General features: G+C 50.1%; 7 protein-coding genes across 7 annotated transcripts; 4 read left to right on the top strand and 3 right to left on the bottom strand.

Moving 5' to 3' along the window:
- Positions 1-270: 270 nt before the first annotated feature.
- Positions 271-1,087, bottom strand: An07g07510 (uncharacterized protein; the record flags this gene model as incomplete). The annotated part of the gene is made up of 2 exons (XM_001391788.3): positions 271-467; positions 574-1,087. The coding sequence occupies 2 exons, from the start codon at positions 1,085-1,087 to the stop codon at positions 271-273; spliced, it is 711 nt and encodes a 236-aa protein (XP_001391825.1).
- A 706-nt stretch (positions 1,088-1,793) lies between these two features.
- Positions 1,794-4,700, bottom strand: An07g07500 (uncharacterized protein; the record flags this gene model as incomplete). The annotated part of the gene is made up of 3 exons (XM_001391787.3): positions 1,794-3,087; positions 3,146-4,254; positions 4,344-4,700. The coding sequence occupies 3 exons, from the start codon at positions 4,698-4,700 to the stop codon at positions 1,794-1,796; spliced, it is 2,760 nt and encodes a 919-aa protein (XP_001391824.1).
- Positions 4,701-6,560: 1,860 nt separating this feature from the next.
- Positions 6,561-7,419, top strand: An07g07490 (uncharacterized protein; the record flags this gene model as incomplete). Its single annotated transcript, XM_059748588.1, has 5 exons — positions 6,561-6,624; positions 6,690-6,759; positions 6,858-6,944; positions 7,033-7,129; positions 7,177-7,419. The coding sequence occupies 5 exons, from the start codon at positions 6,561-6,563 to the stop codon at positions 7,417-7,419; spliced, it is 561 nt and encodes a 186-aa protein (XP_059601005.1).
- A 1,701-nt stretch (positions 7,420-9,120) lies between these two features.
- Positions 9,121-13,642, top strand: An07g07480 (uncharacterized protein; the record flags this gene model as incomplete). The annotated part of the gene is made up of 3 exons (XM_001391785.3): positions 9,121-9,350; positions 9,647-13,400; positions 13,604-13,642. 3 exons carry the CDS (start codon positions 9,121-9,123, stop codon positions 13,640-13,642), a joined length of 4,023 nt encoding a protein of 1,340 aa, XP_001391822.3.
- Positions 13,643-14,132: 490 nt separating this feature from the next.
- An07g07470 (uncharacterized protein) lies at positions 14,133-15,544 on the bottom strand (the record flags this gene model as incomplete). Its single annotated transcript, XM_001391784.3, has 2 exons — positions 14,133-14,942; positions 14,996-15,544. The coding sequence occupies 2 exons, from the start codon at positions 15,542-15,544 to the stop codon at positions 14,133-14,135; spliced, it is 1,359 nt and encodes a 452-aa protein (XP_001391821.3).
- Positions 15,545-16,231: 687 nt separating this feature from the next.
- Positions 16,232-18,108, top strand: An07g07460 (uncharacterized protein; the record flags this gene model as incomplete). Its single annotated transcript, XM_059748587.1, has 5 exons — positions 16,232-16,735; positions 16,799-17,266; positions 17,318-17,944; positions 17,998-18,030; positions 18,091-18,108. The coding sequence occupies 5 exons, from the start codon at positions 16,232-16,234 to the stop codon at positions 18,106-18,108; spliced, it is 1,650 nt and encodes a 549-aa protein (XP_059601004.1).
- A 1,762-nt stretch (positions 18,109-19,870) lies between these two features.
- Positions 19,871-21,343, top strand: An07g07450 (uncharacterized protein; the record flags this gene model as incomplete). Its single annotated transcript, XM_059748586.1, has 2 exons — positions 19,871-20,662; positions 20,741-21,343. 2 exons carry the CDS (start codon positions 19,871-19,873, stop codon positions 21,341-21,343), a joined length of 1,395 nt encoding a protein of 464 aa, XP_059601003.1.
- Between the last annotated feature and the right edge of the window lie 247 nt (positions 21,344-21,590).

The following is a 21,590-nucleotide window of genomic DNA, read 5'->3' as shown; positions in this document are numbered from 1 at the left end:
GACGTCACATGGAGTCTGCCACTAGTGATGCTGTATAGCACTAGACAAGTCAAAACTAGGCTAATTTCACAGACATATCATTATCTATTATACATACATACAAGAGTGGATGGGACATCACCAAGGGAAGATGACTCCCTCAAAATACAAACAACAATAACATACACAACGTTAGCCCCCAATATCACAGCGAGCCACCGGGTAGCCCCATAGTATCCAGGGTCCAACACCCCCTAATATGACTGCTCAGACACCAGCTCAGAAATGCCTCTACCTCCCCTTCCATCCGATTGGGATCATAGCCGCAGCAATCTCCGACACGCCTCTCTCCGTAGCCAACAGATTGAACTGCGCAGCAGCATTCCTCGTGTCCAACACTTCCACCCGAACTCCCAAAGAATTGACATGTCTCTTGGTCTCCGGCGACAGAGGGAACACAGTCTCTCCCATGCCAATAATCAACATATCTAGAAACCATCAAAATTCACAGGTTAGCCACATATTCCCAAGCATCCTAAGCTATAATACAACCACTCCCGTAGCCAAAAGAAGGAACAAAAGCAATAAACATACCCGGACGAGGCCAAACCAGATCCAAAATTCCCCACGCATGCTCCGGAACCTCAAACTGGCCCTTCTGATTGACCATACTGTTCTTCCCCGCTTCAGCACCTTGCCACGGCCGCCAGACGAAAGCTTCTCCGCCAACAAGGAACACTCCATCCCCACCGGTGATCTTGACGCCATTGTCCAGATGAAATCCCGTATCAAGAGTAGCGTCGATAGCGGTCGTCGGGGCAGGGATGTTTCCCAGCACGTTGAGGGCACTGAAGTCCGTCTGAGTGTCTTCCTTGGACGGCGGGCCGCGGTCTCGGCTGGAGGGCTTTGCGCTGTGAGCGCGAGGGATCATCCGGGTCGGACGGGCATCGTTGCTGTTGTAGCGGTGGAATGTGAGGGGGGAGGAGGTCAGTCGACTGAGAGGGGAGACGGAGCGAGATGCGAGCTGTGTGCAGATTGCGCTGCTGCTGCAGTTGGGGGAGATTGAGGTGCGCAAGGCGCGGAGGAGTTGGGGGGACGGGGGATGCATTGTTGGGAATTTGATGTCGTGTGATACTGCAAAGACGTTTGACCTCCTTAGGAATAGTATGGAGTATCAACAGGATGATAAAGTGTTCCGGCCCTGTGAGGTTTTAGAGGCAAGTTGTAGAAGTAGGCAGTATCCGTTGTCTGAAGAATTGTAAGAGCGGAGCAGCCGAGCTTGAGAAGTCGAGAATCCGGATGTTTGCTGCCTCAGGCAGCATAGCCCCAGCTTGACCGCAATTGGCCAATGGAACGCTCGCAAATAGTAACAGCTGTCGCAGCCATGTAAAGGATGAACTCTTCTTTAGTCAAACTACAGCCTTGAAGCAGATACACAAAAGAATCTTATGAAATTAAATACTAGAGGATGCTATCGATCAGTATCGTAAATGTCGTATGTCAAATGCAACTGGTCTAATAAATTTTATTCACGGTTCCAACCATTTTGTACGTCCCTTACCGAAACAGAAAAAGGAGGCGAGGTTGATGTTCGATATAGAATGACAACTGAACAATATGTCATGCAGTCGTGAGTGGCTTGGAATGCAATTGCACCTAAGGGAGCAATTCCAGGGAAGCGAAAATCCCGGGTATCCTGTCAAACCCAAAAAGAAACAAAAGATGCTATATCTCCCACCCCGTCAATCACAAGCGTTCAACGCGGGTGCAGAGATGTAACCGTCTGAAGTTGACTGGTTATACCTACTGAGTGCTCACCGAGCTGTCTCCTGTCCTTTGCGGCCATCGTCACCAGGTTTGTTGGCCGGCTTTCGGTCCTCATCGGACTGACTGGAACTGTCATCGGCGGCACCCGATGTGGATGCGCTACGCAAGCGTTGAGCACGATCTTGAAGCACTTGGGCTTCCGCGGCAGCCCTCTGGGCACGAATCTGTTTACGCCACATACTGGCATATCGACCTTTCATTGCCAGCAATTGATCGTGAGTGCCACTTTCGGCCACTCGGCCTTCATGCAAGACTACTATCCTGTCTGCTGTCGTGATGGTACTCAGTCGATGAGCAATAACAAGCATCGTCCGCCCACGGGAAAGGCTGGACAGCGCGCCCTGGATGTGCTCCTCTGTTTCTGTGTCCAGCGCAGCAGTCGCTTCATCCAGAAGAATTATTCGCGGGTTCTTGAGAATGGTCCGAGCAATGGCAACCCGCTGTTTCTCTCCGCCGCTGAGCCGGAGACCGCGCTCACCGACCTTAGTGCTATATCCATCGGGGAAGGACATGATCTTGTCGTGGATGCTGGCAGCACGGCAAGCTTCATAGACCTCCTCATCCGTCGCGTCCTGATTGGCGTACTTCAAATTGTACATCAATGTCTCATTGAAGAGCACCGTGTCCTGTGGCACAACACCGATGTGCTTTCGGAGCGAATCGATTGTGATACTTTCCACATCGTGCCCATCTACACGGATGCGGCCCCTCGTCGCGTTATAAAACCGGAAGAGTAGACGGAAAACAGTGGACTTTCCTCCGCCTGACTCACCCACCAGAGCTGTGGTTGTCCCGGGCTCGCAGCGGAATGTCAGCCCATTTAAGGCTGGTTTCCGGGTGTCATATGAGAACTCGACATTTTCAAACATGATATCACCCTTGCAGAGTGGCAGGGGCCTGGCGCTGGGTCGATCGACCACGGTGGGCTGCTCCCTGAACAGTTCCAACAACCGCTCTGAGTTTATCATGGCTGACTGGATGGAACGGTAGAAGGTGCCGAAGAAGTTCAAGGGCCCTTGCAATTGGGCCATGTATGTGAGGAGTGAAACAAACTGACCAACATCCCGCTGTCCTAACGATACCTGATAGGCCGCGATAAAGCATGCAATCAGCAAACCTAGCATGAAAACAGTGTTCTGCGATGTATTCAGCAGATTGAGGGAGAAGAGAACGTGATATTCGGCCTTCTGGAAGTCAGACACGGCATTTCTGTATCTGCCAAATTCATATTCTTCGGCATTGAAATATTTCACGGTTTCATAGGAGACCATAGAATCGTTCCTAGACATACTGTAAGCCTTGCAAAAAGAAAGAGTAACAGGTAATATCGAGTACTTACTTAACAGCGTCTTCTTGTCTGGACTTGTTGACCATCTCTCTGCGGATTTCCGCTCGCCATTGTGCCATCCGCACGGTGACGTAGAGATAGCAGAAAGTGACGATAGTCACCACGAGCGCATAATAAGCGTCTAGGAAGACAAGGAAGAAGACAATCGCAACACAGAGGTCAACCAACATAGGGACGACCTGAAAGGTTACTTGTTCGAGGAATGTGTTGATCGAACTGCCCTTGCTCAGGGCAGATAGCACTTCACCCGTCTTTTTCCCTAGGTGAAAATCGAGACTCAGACCGTGCACGTGCTCGAAAGCCGCTGTCGAAAGCTCCATGTAGGAGTACTGGCTCACAGGAATCCATAGATTAGACCGCAAAGAGCCGATAAGACCCTGGTTGCCCTGCAACCACCGGTAGAGAATGTAGAGACAGATGTTGAACCACGGGACTCTAAACTCGCCGTCTTGTTTGGAGAGCATGTTGGTAATGACACCTGCCTGGTAAGGAACCAGCACATTCACGATCCGTTGCAATACAATTAGCAGAAAGCAGATGACCACTACTATTTGCAAGCGACGGGATTTCGATGGCCACAGGTATGGGAAAAATAGTGAATAACCGCTGAGATACTCCCACCAACTAGTTGACGGAACTGTAGTCGGGCGAACCCACGGGTCGGTGGGCTTGGAAGCCTGCGCGTGACCATTCGTTGAGCCATAAGCATTCCCGTTTTCCGCGTGGTGGCCGTTGAGTAATCCCGTGGTCTCATTGACCCCATTGGCGTGACCATGAGCTCTTTTGGAGTTGAAGTTGATCGTATGAAACATGTACGACATGACCATAGCCATGAGGAACAGTACCCTGATACAGTTCAGGACCACCTCCGCCAACTCCCACGGCGTTATACCTTGTCTCAGGCGACCACCAACAGGATTCCCAACCACAGGTTCGCGGTGTACGTCGGAATAGATGGAGAGAGAGGTTCCTAGGATACCCAGCTCAATCGGAATCGCCACTAGCCATGGAATGAATTGGGCGAAGGTTGGAGAGGGGTTTGTATCCAACAGGGAGACAAGTATGATTGCGTAGTCGAAGAATGAGCCCACGACATAGATCTAGTGTCATTAGCGACGATGCCCCTCCCGTTTCTTGAGGTTCCAACCCAGGCTTGGGTCAGAACTAAAAGCTAAGGCAGAGGACTTACCACCACTGATTGGCCACACCACCAGTGTTCCGATCTTGCAATCATGACATGGGCCACATTAAGGGCACCATCTGCGGCAATTGTCAACAGTACCCCGACAGACAGCCACTTGAACAACAATTTTGTGCGTTCCGAGAACTTTTGCGGTGCCTTGATCACGGTCATTGTACTCCGGGACCGTTTGGGAAGTGGTCGCCCACCGGGACCTGTGTGAACGGCATTGGCGTTCTTGTTCGCATTTCTAGCCGTAACAATGGAGCTGGCAATGAAGGAGGCGACAAATATGAGGAGCAGGATAATGGGCGACGCAATGCGCAAGTACGCCACCATATCGCGAGTTGCGTGTTGGTAACCCATGATGTGCAGTCCTCCCACTTGGCCGATATAGTATCAGTAGACCATTTAAGGTATTTCCATGACCCAGCGACCACCTTCTTCTTCTATATTGACACCGAAGACCGCAAGATGCGAAAGATCCGCAATCGGTAAGATGACGGGGGATAACTTGTTATAAGATGGGTAGGAGGCGAAAGCTGCTCTGAAGTTTGGCGATCGAAGGAGCCAAAAGTTGTAATGGACTGGGGGTGGATCGACAAACACGTGGGAAGAGTAGCCTCTTTTTCGATCTTCTATTAAGCTTAGGAATGGAGGAGAAATGTCTCTCCCTTAACCAAAAACGACAGACAGAATAAGAAAAGAAGAAAAAGAAAATGTCTCGTAAAGAAAAGAAAAGGGCAATGGAAGAGTCGGGGGTAAGGAAGAAAAAAAAAAAAAGTTTTTGTTCAATAAGTACAGGAGAAGAATACAGATAGGCTAATCCCGAAACTATAAGAGAGGAAAAGAACAAGATCCGGGAAAGACTTGCTTGCACCAGGGCAGATGGTATCAAGCAGGGAAAACAAAGAAGCCCCAGTAGGGAGGGGAGGCCAGCGGAAGAGAGGGAAGGAGAGGGAAAGACGGAAGAAAGAAAAGAGCAGGTAGGGAAAGACAGGACGAGAAGATAGCAAGAGGCAACACGCGAGAGGAAAGGATCGTTGGAGGATACAAATAGTAACTGGACGGTCGAGGAAGAATGACGGTGTGGATGCGAAAGCAGCAGTCGAGAACCCAGACTAGCCGGACCCAAAGCTACTCCAAGCTTGGTTGGCTTCGGAAGGCGAAAAATAGGAATCGGATCCAGCTGAACCAGAAGAAGGGGGATGGGATAAAATAAATTGAATTTATTTATTTATTAGTTCTTCTATATGAGCAAGAAGAAGGATAATTAAAATTAAATCAAATGATTTAAATCATAGGAACAGTCGCCCTTCATTTTTCCTCTTTTCTTCCAACGGTCGGTTGGTTTACTTTACTTCTTTTTTATTCCAGTTCATTTCAATTTTTCTCTATTTTATTTTCTGAAATTCTTCGAGGATGATCAGATGCAAAATCGGAGGTTTTTATTTTATGCCTCTTGCTTTTTCTTTTTCGTTTTTTTCAGCTTTTTCGTCCTTTTTATTATTTTTTTTTTTTTAATTAATTTCTCTTTCCCCCCATATTCCTTTGCATGCTGTTCCTCCCCACCATTGCTTAAATGTTACGTGTCGAGGAGCAAGGTGTGGCTAAAACAACCCAAAGTAGATAAATTAGAATTCATGGGGTGTTTTCTTGTCTTTCTTTTTCCAAAAGGCGGAGAAAAGGACGGTGTGCTGAAATGTATGATCAAACTACAGTGTTGTTTTTGTTGTTGTTTGTACGTAGCTGTTTGTTAGTCCCATGAAGTAAGTACCTGCTGAGGCCTGTTCATGGCCACTTTCTCGGGTCTGGGTGGATTTGACCAAATGATTCGTGCCCAATGGGAACAGGGGTTGGAATGAAGGTTCGAGTCTTGGGGTAAAGGAGGACAATTCGCCCGACGACGGTCACGAACCCTAGGAAAGCATTCAGGAAAGCATGGAAGCCTGTAATAAATGAATGACTACTAGATACTCTGCATAGAGTAGTTAGCTATACTGTGGGGTACAAGAAAACAACTCTTGAGGCTTGATTGCTACATGATTCGAGCGAGACATACTTGTTGCATACATACATGATACCACACACACACATAGCTGCTACTACCACTGCGTACTGCGATAAAGTTATTATCCTATACTACCACCAGCTGCTAGATACTCCGTGCAGTAGCTACTAGCCAACCTGTGGGTGGAAGGGTTGAGATCGTTTGTGTAACCCTCGATGGAAGTGAAAGAAGAAACAGAAATCGACGATCATTTCGGGGCTCAGATGCAATACACCCACTGTAAAAAGACGAAAAGAAAAGAAAAATAAGGGAAAGGCCAACAGGAGGGGGGTGGAAAAACTCAGGGCGTAAGGATAGTGGTGTGGTCGTGACAGATCTCGATGGAGGAGGGCGAGGCGCAGATCGATGCGAGAGGTAACCCGCAGCGGACGAATGATGAAGGGCCTGGCCTGCAACAGCAAATAGCCGTCCGGGGATTCCCTGGAAAGCTGTTTGCTGGGATGCCTGAGCAGCTCCTTGAATGGCTGCTGGCCTGCTGAGAGACAGAAGGACACATCACTCCTGCTGGCCCCCTTCCCACGATCTTACCGGTCCCCTTGGTTAGTATATATGAATATGGATCATTTTTGATTGATCGAGTCCTCATTCATAACCATGATGCAGGAGGACGATCGTTTTGGTGCGTAGGTGGCTGACAGCTTCAGGGACGGTTTCCAAAAGGAAATGTGGTCCAGTCGCTTTCTCCATGGTGAGCGCGAATTCCAATCCAATTTCCTCCCGCAAGGTAAAGTAGACAGCAGCAAAGACCGATCAGGTTAATTGGGAGAACAGGGCGGAGAATTTCTTGCTTCAAGGGCAACGCAACACCATGATCATGGTGTCCGTTATTATCACCCGACCAAAAAGTCCCCTCCTCCGCTGTATGACCCAGCAGTCGGTCGCAACAATGCGGGGAGGGCTGGAACCGATCATGTTCTTCAAGTTGAGGATGCATCGCCATTGCCATTTCGACGAGTCATTCCTGGTACTAGTCTTTTAGCTTGTCCCACCCAGAAGTCCCGAGTGTCCGGATGATCTAAAACCGCGCCTGGAACGTACGGCCCTGGATGCGCCTCTTCCCCTCCACCCTCCTTAAAGTAAGACATGACATGACTACCACTGCCTATCGGTTTCATGGGGCTTGAGTAACTTATTTCTGGTGTTGCATGGTAGAGCATCCGATAGGTGGATACTGACCAAAATAAGCACGTTGCTGGGGGATGGTCAAACAACCCTCGACAGCTCCAGCTGTAGCCTCCCAGCTGCACTGTTTATCCTCTAACTTATTTCTTGACAGTCAAGTTCTGTTGACTGACTAACTAACTAGTTAACTAAAGTGCCAGAAGCTAACTACTTTGTCAGTAGTCGTCATGGAGCCGATCGAACCCATCCACCGTTGAATCCACACCGCCTTAAAACTACCTGCATGCAGGTTGGATTTCCTCCAGCCTTTCCCAGTCTGCACCCGTCCATCCTTCCGTCCATCCAGAACGGTTATCCGAAACCAACCATTCGATGGCTTTTTAACCAACCCATGGTAACCCTCGAGAGTAGCGTCAATCTGGCGATAGATACAAGCTGAATGTTTGTCTGGACGGGCCTAATGCTGTAGTACTTTTGACAATCCCCCTACTAGGAGGGAGGGGGGAAAAGGGAGAAGGAAGGCGCTGGACAAGTCTACTTTTGACTTTGTGAGTTATCAGCTGAACAAATCGAATTTGTAGAATTGCTTTTGTCTTGCTTCGTCCATTCCCTTCTTTCCTGGAAACCGCTGCTTGTGGATGTCTCTGGTCATGGATCTCGCATCTCACTTTCTGATTCTGGGGGAGGATGGACGAAATAAGGAACCAAGATGGAGAGGGATATGGCACGCTAAACCCACTGAGGAGCTGCACATCACGGGGTGTTGCCACGCTGGAGTGGGTTACCTAATAATACACTAATACACTAGTACACTAGTAGTACCCAGTACACCAGCTCCGAAACCGGACTAGACTCCATCGGGAGGGAAAGGCCCGGATGGGAAATTGAGGTTCAGATTATGGATCGGGTGTCAGAAGCAAAGGGTGGGAATGGACTACTGTCATGTCTTGATTACGGCTATACAGCTCATGATTATCGTTCTGTAGAGGCTATAGTACAATTGAAGAAAGCTTAGCAGCAGAAGAGCTGTGTTTTTTGATAACTCCCAGTAGACCTCTGAATCGTGAGAGCTTTGATCAACTGAAATACTACAGGCTTAACCGTTACAACCGACCAAAGATAGTCAACTCTATGATGGTTCTCACCCAATATATATTTCACCATATTGTCAAGTTACTACCAATAGTACTAGTGGTAGAGATTTCAAGTCTACTAAGTAGCAGTACTAGTTAGTAGTATAATCTCCACTGCATAGTTTACTTGCATGGTGCAGGCTGCCTGAAATTATCTCCACTCAATTCATCTTTTTCCGTGAGGGAACTGAGCTGGAAAGTCACCAGTTCAACCTCATCACAACACAAACTACCGAACTTCAGCCCATCCACATCCTCACCTCACCCAAACTCCGCCTCCCCCTTTCCTTTTTTTCTCTTTTCCCTTTCCCCACCACCACCACCTTCTTCTCTTTTCAGCAACAAGTTTTGTACTTGTCATCGGAAACCCATTCGTTCACCAGGATGGAGCCCCGATCGCTGTCGGGTTAAAGTGTTCTGTGGCTGAGTGTGATCTCTTGACACCTCCAAGCTGGCAATGATGTCCGACTTCTCTCGATTGCCCGCCCGAGGCAGCTCCTCGCCAGCACCGCCGCCTCCCCCACCACCAGCTCCCGTGCAACAGAGTCACAAATATTCCAACCGCGCGGCCAGTGCTCTGGCAAGATTCGCCCAGCCCTTCTTCTCAGGGTCTCGACCTCCTAGTCCGCACACGGCGGGAAGTCGTGCAGATTTGTCTGCTGGTCCCCGTTCAACAAGGTCCAAGTCATTGTATAGCTCACCTTTCCCTTTTCCCCCTCCTTCCCTTAGCACACCTACATAAATCACTCTTTATTAGCTACCCACTTTGTTTTACTTACTACTAGCTGACCCTCCCCCCCCTACCCGCTTTGTCCCTTGCTTCTTTATTTGGATCCCCTCCAGGTTCACCCGATTCGCCGCCTTTCACACGCTTTCCATGCTAGATCATGCCCCATCTTCTTCTTGCGAGAATCTTTACAGACCCTCATACTGGGAGGAGGAAAAAGTAAAAGAAGAAAGAAATTGATCTCTAACATCTTCCCTAGACCTGGAGCATCCCAGACTGTTACGCATAAGACTGGTATCCCTATTGCCGCTCTAGATATCTCCCCGCAGCGGACACATGCAGTCATTGGCGGAAAGGAGATTTTGAAGACCATCCGCGTCTCGCCTGATCATTCATCCGAGGAATTCAATCTCCGCAATGCTATCATCAGTTATTCATCCACTCATCATGGTGGAAGCGGACTCTCCGCCCGGCATAAAGACCAGCTGACTGTGAGAGATGTCAAGTGGTCACATGGTGAGTATGACCAGATTATTGCCACGGCGGTGGCCAATGGCCGCATCGTGGTGTATGATCTGCGCCGAACTGGCTTGGAATGTTGCCGATTCCAGGGCCACAGCCGCCAGGTCCATCGGTTAGCCTTCAACCCGCACCATGCGTCATGGCTTCTGTCGGGGAGTCAGGATTCTTCCATTCGAATGTGGGACTTGCGGACAGCTTCTGCGGAACGTGGCGTCTTGGTGTGTGGGAGTCTGGATCTGTTCCACGGTAACAGTGATGCCGTCCGGGATATCAGGTGGTCGCCAACCGACGGGGTCATGTTTGCGACTGCAACAGACAGCGGAGCGATACAACTGTGGGACTGCCGCAAGTCAAGCGCTCCGTTAATGCGGATTACTGCCCATGACCGCCCGTGCTTCTCGGTAGATTGGCATCCTGATGGGAGGCACATCGTCAGCGGTGGTACGGATAGACAAGTGAAAGTCTGGGATTTCTCTTCTTCTGCCGAACGCCGACAGAAGCCGACTTTCCAGTTTCGGACCCCTCAGGCAGTCCTCAACGTCCGATGGCGTCCACCTTCGTGGGCTAGGGAGCCGGAGGGCTCTGGTGATTGGCAGTCATCTCAGGTAGTGACATCTTACGACAAGGAGGACCCGCGAGTTCATCTCTGGGATCTCCGCAGGCCACACATACCGTTCCGCGAATTCGATCGGTATGATGCTCACGCGACCGACTTGCTCTGGCATTCCAAGGACCTGTTATGGACAGTAGGTGAAGCTGGCGCTTTCACTCAAACTGATATTCGATACGCTCCCCAGATTATCAATCAACGCCCGACATGCTCGGTGGCTTGGAGCCCGAGCGGCGAAGTCCTAGCCTTCGCCCAGAAACGTCCCCAGCGTAGTACTCTAGGCCTCAGCACTAATGAGTTCGTGGGCCCTCAGCACGAAGAGCACAATAGTGGTGAGGTTTTGAGTCAGAGCCCTGCAGAAGATGTTCTCGATGAGCCTTCGTTCGCTTCTATCCGCCATCGGCATAGCAAGTCGAGTAGTGTTCGGCCGTCTAAATCCTTAGGCAGTACTCCGCCTGGTGTGGGAGATCTCATTCCTATCCTCCCACTAGAAAAGGTCCTTTCAAAGATTAAAACCCCCGAGGCACGTCAGATCGGAGCAGTTGGATGTATTCCGGGAGCTACACTGGATCGAGATACCTTTCAATACTTGGCGTCCAATTACTCTTCTTTGCTCGATGGTGCTGATGCAGTCCGCATGGACAAGCTATCGTCCATGCTCGAATCACTCAACCACAATGCACAGTGCTCGGAGGACGCTTCTTTGCTCAAGCTAGCACAGACTTGGCGCATTATCAAATTTGCTGTCGTCCAAGAGCTCGAGACCAGAGCCAGAGAGCAACGTCGCAACTTAGACAAGGGGCCTCGCACCATGAAGAAAAAATCATCCAAGGAGGGTCCTGTTTCAGAGAAACCACGGGTGATTGAAGATGGGAGACAGGACAAATTGAAAACCCGAATGTTCAAGGGTGTGGTGGAGAACGAAGCATTGAAGATCCCGCTGACAGACTCTGAAAGCGCGTCAAATATGACGACGCCTCTCGCGCAGCCATTGCCTGACTCCCCTCTTGGGTCTTTGGACAGCACGACTTCGCATATGACGTCTTTGAATGACAATACGGAATTGAAGCCTCTTCCACCGTCGGTTCTTAGCTCTAATCAGGGCACCATGACTTCAAATGATTGGTCATCGATGTCAGATGTCGATCCACAACCAGTCCATCAATTACAACACCGTCAATCTGATGCTAGTGAAGATGTCTCTATCCCACCTGACAGTTTGCCTTCCGAGCCGGGACGTGCCCCGGTGCTTCAAGATACTGCGGATGACCAAAGATCTGCACCTCGAGCCATCTCTGGCAGAGCAGATTGGCATTTGAAAACGCTTGTGAGCGCTTCAAAGGGGACTTCTGAAGTAGACGAATACGATCAGAAAATGGAGGACAAGAAAGCAGCTATTCGCGACTATAGGATCTTTCCCAAGAAGGTCCTCTCACTAGAATCTCCTATGGTGCCTATTAAACCGCCTGGCTTCCACCGGCATGAATCATCGGAGAGCTTCCCTATGTTCTCAGCCTCAACAGAGAGCTCCCATCCGTCCAAATCAATGGCCACCTCGTTATCTTCGGCAGCGAGACTGTATGAGGCTCACGAGGATGGAGATGTTGGCCAGGAAGCGGCTACTGCAGAGCCTAGTAACAGCTATGTTGAAGTCAAGGAGTCAGTCCCAAAGGCTACTTCTGTAAACGAAAAAGAAACCCAGGGCTGTGAAACACTGGAGGGTATCCCTGATTCAGAGCATATACACCTCGAGCGACCGTCTAGCCCCCCACCTCTATTGAAAGAGAGTCGGCCCTTGAATGTTCCTAGTCAAGAAGATGAAGATTCAGTGCACAACAACCCGACAGCCACTGGAGGAACTAGTGAGTTGATTGGCGTGACTATTCCTGTCAGTCCTGACGTGACAACGAACAAACCCTGGAGCGTCGAGATGCTTTTTAAAGAGGCAATTCGACACTACCATAGTGGGAACCATGTGGACATTCAGTCTGCTGCACACTTACTGCAGAAGCTACGAATCCTTTTTAAAGATTGCGAAAAGATTCTTCCCGATGAGGAGGCAGAATACATATTCAGAGCTTACAACGAGCAGTTGGTGCGCCAATCAATGTACATTGAAGCTGCTGAGCTTCGGCTTTTATGTGTCCCATCTTACCCAGCAGTCTATGAGTACGCCCAGGGCGACACTTTCATGAACGTGTTCTGTTTCACATGCAAACGTCCTTATGAAAACCCAAAGAGCGATAATACGCGCTGTCATCGTTGTAACACTCCTCAGGAGCCATGCGCTATCTGCATGAGCCTTGATCCGCCACCTGAGTGGGTTGCAGAGCTCTCGAATGCATCCGCTTATTCAACTCCAGACCTGACTTCTGAGGCTACATCACACGCACTTTCATCATCACATTCTTCATTGAAAACCGAACCCATTCCCCAGAGTGAATTGCAGCATCTGGATAATCTTCTCTCTGATCCATCACAGCGCCCTCGACCAAAAGGATCCACACTCTGGACCTGGTGCCAGGGCTGCGGCCACGGGGGCCACTTGGCTTGCATAAGCACATGGTTAAATGATGTCTCCATCAGTGAAGGAGGTTGCGCTACTCCGGGATGCATGCATGATTGCGGTCCTGGCCCGCGTCGCGAACATAACCGCTCCGTCCTCCTAGAGGAATCAAAGAGACGTGACACTGCCGGCCGAAAAGCCGGTGTAGGCTTAATCAAACGAGATACGTGGACTAAAGGAGAAAGCAGGGCCGTCGAGAAAGTTCGCGGCATGCTAGGCGTTGGTGCATCAGCTGGGAGCGCTTCCACAACAGCTACCACTGCAACAAGTGGTGGGCCTAGCGGGGCTTCCACTAGCACTATGTCGCCCAAGAAGGTGCGTTTGATAACGCCCAGTGAGCAGGGTCAACCGCGTCGAAGTGGTCCGCGAACTAGTCTTGGAGGCATGAGTGGGCTCAGCGGCTAAGGTAAGGCGCTTTTGGTTCCCTCCCTAGATGTATTGTAGGGGATCCGAACTATGTTAGTTTTTCTCTTTTTCTCGAATTTGTTTGTTGAGCCTGCTATTTTGCGCTTTTGCAGATACCCGATCGTTGTCGGTTCTGGCGTCTCGGGGGGTGAAGTCTAGATTGCGGTGGCCTGATATGTCTGATAGCGCTGGTTGATGAGCAGGTATTTTATATGTGTGAGTGTGTGTGCGCTACATAGAATCGATTTCACATGCTGGATGCTGTTTCAATACGAAGAAATGAAATTTCCACCACCTTTTCGTCCATCGTAAATACTCAAAATCATCAGGACAAAACCTACATACAGCGCTTCTTTGTTCCTCACAACAACATATACAGCAAGCAAGGAAATATGTCCAGAAATCATCCCCTATCTCCATCCCGGTCATAATATGTGATCTTGACCAAAATCCCTCTCTTTTTTTTCCAAGATCGACTTGGTATGTACAGTCATCACCCCTGATCATTATTACAAACACCCCCCCCCCCCCCCCCCTTCCCCTCCCCCTGAAACTGCTGTGGTAAATCCCCCCGATCAGACAACCACGTACCTATCCGCCCTCAGGTAGGATATAAACAGATAGCTCCAGCAGAAAAGTGGCTTAAAACTTCCGCTTCTTCTTAGCAGGCGCCTTGCTCTTAGCTTCAAGCTGTCTCTTCAGCTCTTCCCGCTTCCTGTCCGCTTTTTCTTCCTCTGTTTCTTCCTTCTCCGGCTCTGCGGGTTGTTCGTCCAGAGCTGGTGCAGGGGATGGTGGCCCTGAGGACTGCGTTGCTGTAGCTGCTGGCGACGACGCGGCTTGTTTTTCTCTCTTCCGGCCGCCTATCACTCCTAGTCTGTGGGCCTTGGTCGATGATTCGGCTTCTGGTGGCGGTGATGATGGTGGGGAAGCTTGCCTTGCTTTGCCCTTACCACCTATGACGCCAATCCCGCGGGGTTTTGACTGGAGTTTACTGGATGATTCGGGATTTGGTGACGCTGGTGGGGAGGCTTGTTTTTCGGCTTTCTTGCCACCTATCATACCTATTTTGCGGGGCTTTGTTTGACGGTTTGAGGGCGGCGGTGAGGGTGATGGGGAGGGATGATTGTCGTCGTGGTCGTCGTCTGTCTCGGAGGCTGTTTGGTCGCTGTCTGCTTGGGTTGTGGGGGTCTTGCGTCTTGGTATCGCTGCGTCGACATCTGCTAATGCTGGTGATGTTTGAGGCGATTCTGGTTGTGGGGGCTGTTTTCTGTTGCCTCCGATTGTTCCAAGGCCCCTGGAAGTGTTTCGTGATGCCGGAGACTTCGCTGTACTTGGTCCCCCATTTCGATCTTCAAGGTCATCTTCACTTTCTGTTGCTGTGTCCTCGCCTGGCCCTGAAGGGGGAGTTTGGTGGTTTGGCTGAGGTCTGAGTCTCGGGGGGGTCTCTTGTCGCTGAAATGCGAAATATGAATACAAGGCACTGCATTGCGTGGAAAGGTACGTACCTCAAAATCATCGTCATCATCATCGTCAAAGTCATCCTCAGTCTCCAAACCACCGTCCGTAGTGTCCATGTTCGTCGAGTCCTCCGGGGTCCTGGCATCTACGGCTTCGGTGTTATTGTTAACGGTGGACATCTTCCTCCACCATCCTTCTGATGGCGCGCTGAGATCTTCGAGTAGCAGAAGATTATCATCAAGGGTAGAATCTTCTGTTTCTTCCAAAATGGTGGATGCGAATCCGGTCTCAGATGTTATCGCGTTGTTCTCCTCAAGCCAGGCATCCTCATCGAAAGGTCTCGCTCCACTAACATACTTGGCGGCCTGTGACTGTGTTGAGCCCTTGTGGTTGGCCCTGAGTCCAGGAATACTAGGGAAGATAGTGCTGAGATCAAGCCCGACGGCTTCAAGCTTATCGAGTAGCTTTGACAGCAGCCAATCCTTCCGTTTAACAACTTCGATTAGTTCCCGCTGGCGCAACTCCCAGGCAGCCTCAGACTTTATATGCGGGATAAGCAGTTGAGTAGTCGAAAAGCGCTGTTTCTCTCTAGCCATGTAGAAATTCCACTTCAGAGGCTCAAGTGGGGCCGGTAGGCTTGTTGTAGTGGTCAGGTGTAGAGTATCATTCTCCCGTCCACGCCTTAGTACAGTGCTGGTACCCGGGTCATTGCGCAAGGCCTCCCCTAATTTCTCCAGAAGTATATTGAACTGATCTATATCTTGGCTGGGGTCAATTGTCGCATCCTCTTCAACGGCTCTTCCCAGAATATGCTGGCGGTTGGGACGCTCGGACCAAATATACGTGAGATCGGTTAGGTACAGCTCATATCCATCTCTGAAAAGGGTGTATCTATAAAATAGAGGTGGCGCAGGCGCACGATTTGATATGTGCAATTTCTGCCACCGCGCAGACATCTCTCGAGTGTCGCTTGCGGGTGTTTTGATGGGTGGTTCCAGAGTAAATAGATGGAAAGGTGTGGGAAGCTCCTCCAGGCTTCCCTCCCGCGGTGGATCACATGGAGCCGCTCGGGGCACGTGGCCATTAGGGAAACTTTGCCGGTCGCTATACCTCCCATCCTTGGCGCGCGACCACCCGTTTCTCCAGAAAGCTTGGAGGAAACTATGTCAGACCTCGCGGTTCTGGGCCTCTTCGCATCCATCTTTGAGATAGTTAACAACTGATCTTTCGTTACTCACCGATACACTTGGTTTCTTCGGAAACCACGTTGAAAAAGCGCCATAATGGCATATCGAATGCCCGATCGCACGGGTTCGAAGCGAAGTCGGTCTCGATCGCCCTCCTCGCGCCATTCCCCAAAAGCCCCGCGCAGATATGACGAAACGGATCGGTATCGCGATAGAAGAGATGGAGATGAGCGGGCATCGCAGAACCGGCCTCGGAACATGAGGGATCAGGTCCGACTCAATCAGCTTCAGGAAGACGAGCAAGTGCGGGAATGGGTGGCGCAAGAGGACATTTTCGTTCTCAAACAGGCGAAAAAGAAGGCAGAGATCAGAGTGAAAGAGGGACGGGCAAAGCCGATTGACTGGCTCACTGTCACGTTACGGGTGATTGACCCGACAAGGAACCCCCTTGACGATGAGATTGCGGACTCGGAGCTCGATATAGTAGATCCGGATGGTGTATTCGAGGGACTATCCCAGGACCAGCTACTCGACTTGGAAAAGGATATCGACACATTTTTGAGTCTTGAGAAGAACTCGCAAAATAGGGATTTCTGGAAGGTATGGTTCTTGCACTATGGCATGCTATCTGGACTACGGGCTAACTTACTGTCCTTATTGCAGACCATGAAAGTGATTTGTCGAGACCGTCAGAAGACCACCGCCCCCGAAGGTCGTGCGCTTAGCTCTGTGGCCGCAGATATAAACAGATTATTGAGTCCTAAGTCTTACGAACAGCTACAAACACTTGAGATACAGGTCAGGAAAAAGCTGGACTCCAACGAGCCTATCGATACCGACTACTGGGAGGAGCTTCTGCGCAGCCTTACTGTATGGAAGGCTCGGGCGAAGCTGAAGAAAGTCTACCAGGCCGTTATAGACGAGAGGGTTCGTGGGTTGCGTAAACAGCAGTCTGAAGAAGCTGCATCTGTGCGGGCCAAGCTGGCCCCTCTGGCGCCAATTATCCAAGCAGCACCAGATGCGGTTGATAGCGGGGAATATCGTGAACTCGACCCTGACCCATTGCTTCAAATCCGACCGGAAGATAAAGTCTTGGAGATAGTGGACGAAGATGCATTCCTTAACCAAGTGGTAGGCTACACTTCCTCCTGCACAATGTTGCCGATACTGACCTCTTCGTAGGCTCGCGAGCGACAGAAGATTTTGAAGATGGGCTATGTCCCTCTCCGTCAACGGCAGGCAGAAAAGCCATCGGCGCTTCCCATCAACCAAGCAACGACCGCTCCAATTGCCACAGCCTCGACTCGATTCTCCTCGATTCCTAATGAAGACTTCTCACAGGCAACCAAGGCGCTCTATGAGCGAGAGTTGGCCAAGGGGGTCAGTGAAAACGAGGAGATTTTTACCGGTGAGGAAGCTGTGAGCACAACTTCCCAGCCACAATGGGCGAGCAAACACCGACCCCGCAAACCACGGTACTTTAACCGTGTTCAAATGGGTTATGAGTGGAACAAGTACAATCAGACTCATTATGACCATGATAACCCGCCCCCCAAAGTCGTGCAGGGGTACAAGTTCAATATTTTCTACCCTGATTTGATCGACAAGACAAAAGCACCGACCTACCGCATTGAACGAGAGCATGGACGAAAGCGGGGACAATCCTTTGCAGCGGCTGGAGAGGAGGATACTTGTTTGATTCGTTTTATGGCCGGTCCACCGTATGAGGATATTGCCTTTCGGATCGTTGACAAGGAATGGGATTACAGCGCGAAGAGGGAAAGAGGTTTCAAGAGCACATTTGATAAGGTATGTCCTGGACACAAGGAAATTAGACAGGAAGAGTCTTACAGGAGATCTAGGGAATTTTGCAACTGCACTTCCAATTCAAGCGAGTGAGTTATTCCGTGTCGCTCAGGCCCTAGCATCTGGCATATACTGACAATGTTTCCCAGATATACTACCGGAAGTAATTTGTTGTCGCTCGAAGGATTTGTACTGGACTACTGTGATGTACAGTGTTGGTTGGGATGGGACTGACGATCTTGAAGGTTCCACCACGCTCGGGGTCCGTTGTCCGTCACCGGCCCGCCTACCGCAGAGGTCAACCTTATTGGGCTGGAAACTTTAACTCCCTCCTACGGCATTGGATCCCATCTCGGCCAAGCTAGGATATATCATATTGATATGAAACTACATTATCGGATGTCGCAGATCAAAGTTTCCACATGCGCGTAGCGGGCCATGCTTAAATGAACCGCATTCCTTCATCTCTTCCCCATTGTGCCTTGCGATCTCTATCCCACTCCGTGGAACCCGCCACTGGTTCCCAACTTGTCAAATGAGTAGTCTCGCCATCTGGGGACTGTCGGTCTGCCTATTAAATGGGACTTAATGCTACATATTTCTAATCTTATTTCTAAATAGCCTGGTCTGGCTTGATTCGTATCGCCTCCGCGGACGAAGGAAAGGCCGCAACTGTGGTGCGGGTTTTCCAAGATGTCAAACCATGCCACCCTGCTGCATGTTCCTCTCAGGGTTTCGGCTGGTCGGGGAATCGGGAATGGGTTGGAATATCTGAGAAAATTTGCTCTTTGGTCTTCTATTTTTCCCAAGTGCTGATGGCTCTGGCTAGGAAAGTGGCCCAATGGCAAGTCCTCAGGAGTTCTGCACCCGACCTTTGTTCAGTCGGTCGTGGTTAGCGCAATTATCGCAGGCCTCCTGCAGGTGGCCGCCATTCCCAAAGCTACCCACTCCAACCCCCGTCGGTCCAGTGTTATAGTAGCCCACCAAAGTACGGCCATGACAGGCCCCCTTGTAAGCACCAGATTCATTCTCTTTTTCGGCCCACTGAGTTCATTGGCCACAGCTGCACCGCTAGATCGCTGTTCCACAACCTGATGGCGATTCCCGCGGTAGAAACGAAGCTACTCCGGCCAGAACCTCCCCTAGAGCACATGCTGGAAACAGAGAGAGAGAGAGAGAGAGAGAGAGAGAGAGAGAGAGAGAGAGAGAGAGAGAGTGTGTGTGTGTGTGTGTGTGTGTGTGTGAGTGAGTGAGTGAGTGAGAGGCTTTTCTTTTTATTTTCCCGTTTGATTTTGTCGGGTTACTTTCTAATCTTATCGTTTTATTTTATTCTTGTCCTTATTCTATTTTTATTTTTTGTATTTTTCCACTTTATCTTATTCTTTTTTTTATTTTCCCTTCTTTTAATTTCACGTTCAAGTTCTATTCAAGTCATTTTCGTTCGCGGGTCATATTTTACCATTTTACCCCAATTATCGTTTCTTTTGCTGCTTCTGGGGTTCGTCGGGCAAATCTGCCTCCATTTTATACATAGAGCCACGGTTGTTTGTCAGGAAAATGCATCGCGCTGGCTGGCTTCGTGCAGCAAGGAAGAAGGAGGGAGAAACAAAAGTAAAAAAAAAGAAAGAAAAAGAAAAAACAGAGAAGAATATCTTATGAGCTGGCATTTCTTTCGCCTCACAGCTCCCAGTGAACTATAGAGTCTCCTCGTCCTGAGTGGTCACACGTCTTTTATATTTATTTTCTAGCCAACCCCTCTTGCTTGACCTCCCCATCTCACAGGGCTTTCTTCATCTCCCTGGCACGTTTTGTGTACCCTCGCTTCCCCATCTTACTCTTATTCTCCTTGTATTGATCTCTAGGCATTACCTTGTCAGGCCAGAGCTTCTGAGACGGATCGTGAGAAGTTTGATTCTTTGTGAGGACGACATGGATCGTTTCTACCCCCCTCATGGCTTACCCTCGGATTCACATCCATTTGGCCGTGGGCTTGGTGATTTCACCAGACAAACAGAGACCCCTTCCACTTCCGTCTCGGATGGCGTTCGTTTGGACCCTTCTCACCATCGTGATCCCTGCTCGATAATCGGGAACTGGACGTGTTCCAGCTCTGCAACTAGCCCTGGAGAGCCGACGTTACTGTCTCCTCAGCACCAATATCCATGGAAGATGGCACTGCCCCCATCACTACCAGCTCCGAATTCTCTACCGGAACGAGGGTTGCCTCGCTTACTTCCATCTCATCGCCTTGAGACACCTGCCACACCGTCCTCGTTGGCGGCAGCTGGTGGCCCCAGGATGAGGCAACTTAAGCCCGAACTACGGCGCCTTGAGGACAGAAGAGCACCATCAGACTGGCTACGTGAGCCAGGATCCATCTCATCATGCTCGCATGAGTCTACTTCTTATCGCACACCGTCGGGGATGTCACGGTCAGATGCTTGTGAAACGGCTTGTCCTACAGCGAGCTTGCCACCACCGTCACCGGCAATCTCGGCGCTAACCTACCCTTCGCTGAAGCTGGAAACGCCGGACTCTCCCGACAGTATTGATGATAAACCGTATTCTAAGCTTATCGAAATGGCCCTCAAGACCAATCCGGAAATGAAGCTGTCCCTTCAAGGGATTTACAACTGGTTTGAACAAAACACAGCAAAGGGGAGAGATCTCAGCTCGAAAGGCTGGCAAAACAGTGTACGGCACAACTTGTCTATGAACGCAGTGAGTCCGCCTGATCTTCCTCCTTTCCTTGCTTCATTATTGATCACTGGATACTAAGAACACATTACTATACTATAGGGCTTTGAGGCAGTCCGGGAAGAACCGATACCCGGAAAGAAAGCTGTGAATTACTGGCGCTTAACGACTGAAGCCATCAAGAATGGCGTCCAATCCACCACCCGGTACAGGAAGCAGGCGAGTTACAGAAAAGCCTCGAGCTCGGATCCACCGGCGCCTCAACGCCAGCGATCCGGGGCCAAGGGAGGGAAAGCTACTAAAATCAAGTCAAAAGTTCGTGGGCGGATGAGCGAGGACGAGTTGCCCAAAGGCAGGTACCACCCACGAGTGACATCACGACCGCGACCGACGAAGAATGTGTTCACTCATTACAATACGACAGCGGGAGCGTTGATGGGGATTACAGTCATGTCACCTTTCCATGTCTCCGGACTGACCACGTCGGGGACTCGCTTATCCAACGAGCCATTCGATTTGGGGAGCGTTGTTGGCTGCGCAGATCCCGCTCCATGTCCTCCCCTTTTTTGCGACATGGCGGGACCAGGGCCCGACTGTGTTGCGTTGGACTCAGGCTTTCTCGGCTGGGGAGCAGCCGTCCACTCGTTTCCTACTGGCTTGCTGGCTGGCCCCGGAATCTCCACGGATCTCCAGATGGGAGTATAGCAGAAGCTCGGTGCAACAACACTAGATCGATAGAAAGACTTTTGGCTGACTTGCATAGTTGGGTGTCTTGTACTTGATTGATAGCCTGCCTGGCTTGGGGTCTTAGGGCGATGCATTGTCCCGTATCAAAGTTTCGATTTTTCTCTCCTTTATTAATATTTCCTTCTTCTGATTATCATCACTACCCTATCACGATCCAATTATCATTTCTTATTCATCTGACATTCGATCTTTAAGTCATATGTAA

This window comes from Aspergillus niger (assembly GCF_000002855.4).
Source record: "Aspergillus niger supercontig An07".
In the NCBI taxonomy this organism is placed as follows: domain Eukaryota; kingdom Fungi; phylum Ascomycota; class Eurotiomycetes; order Eurotiales; family Aspergillaceae; genus Aspergillus; species Aspergillus niger.
This window is presented reverse-complemented; position numbering and strand designations above follow the sequence as displayed.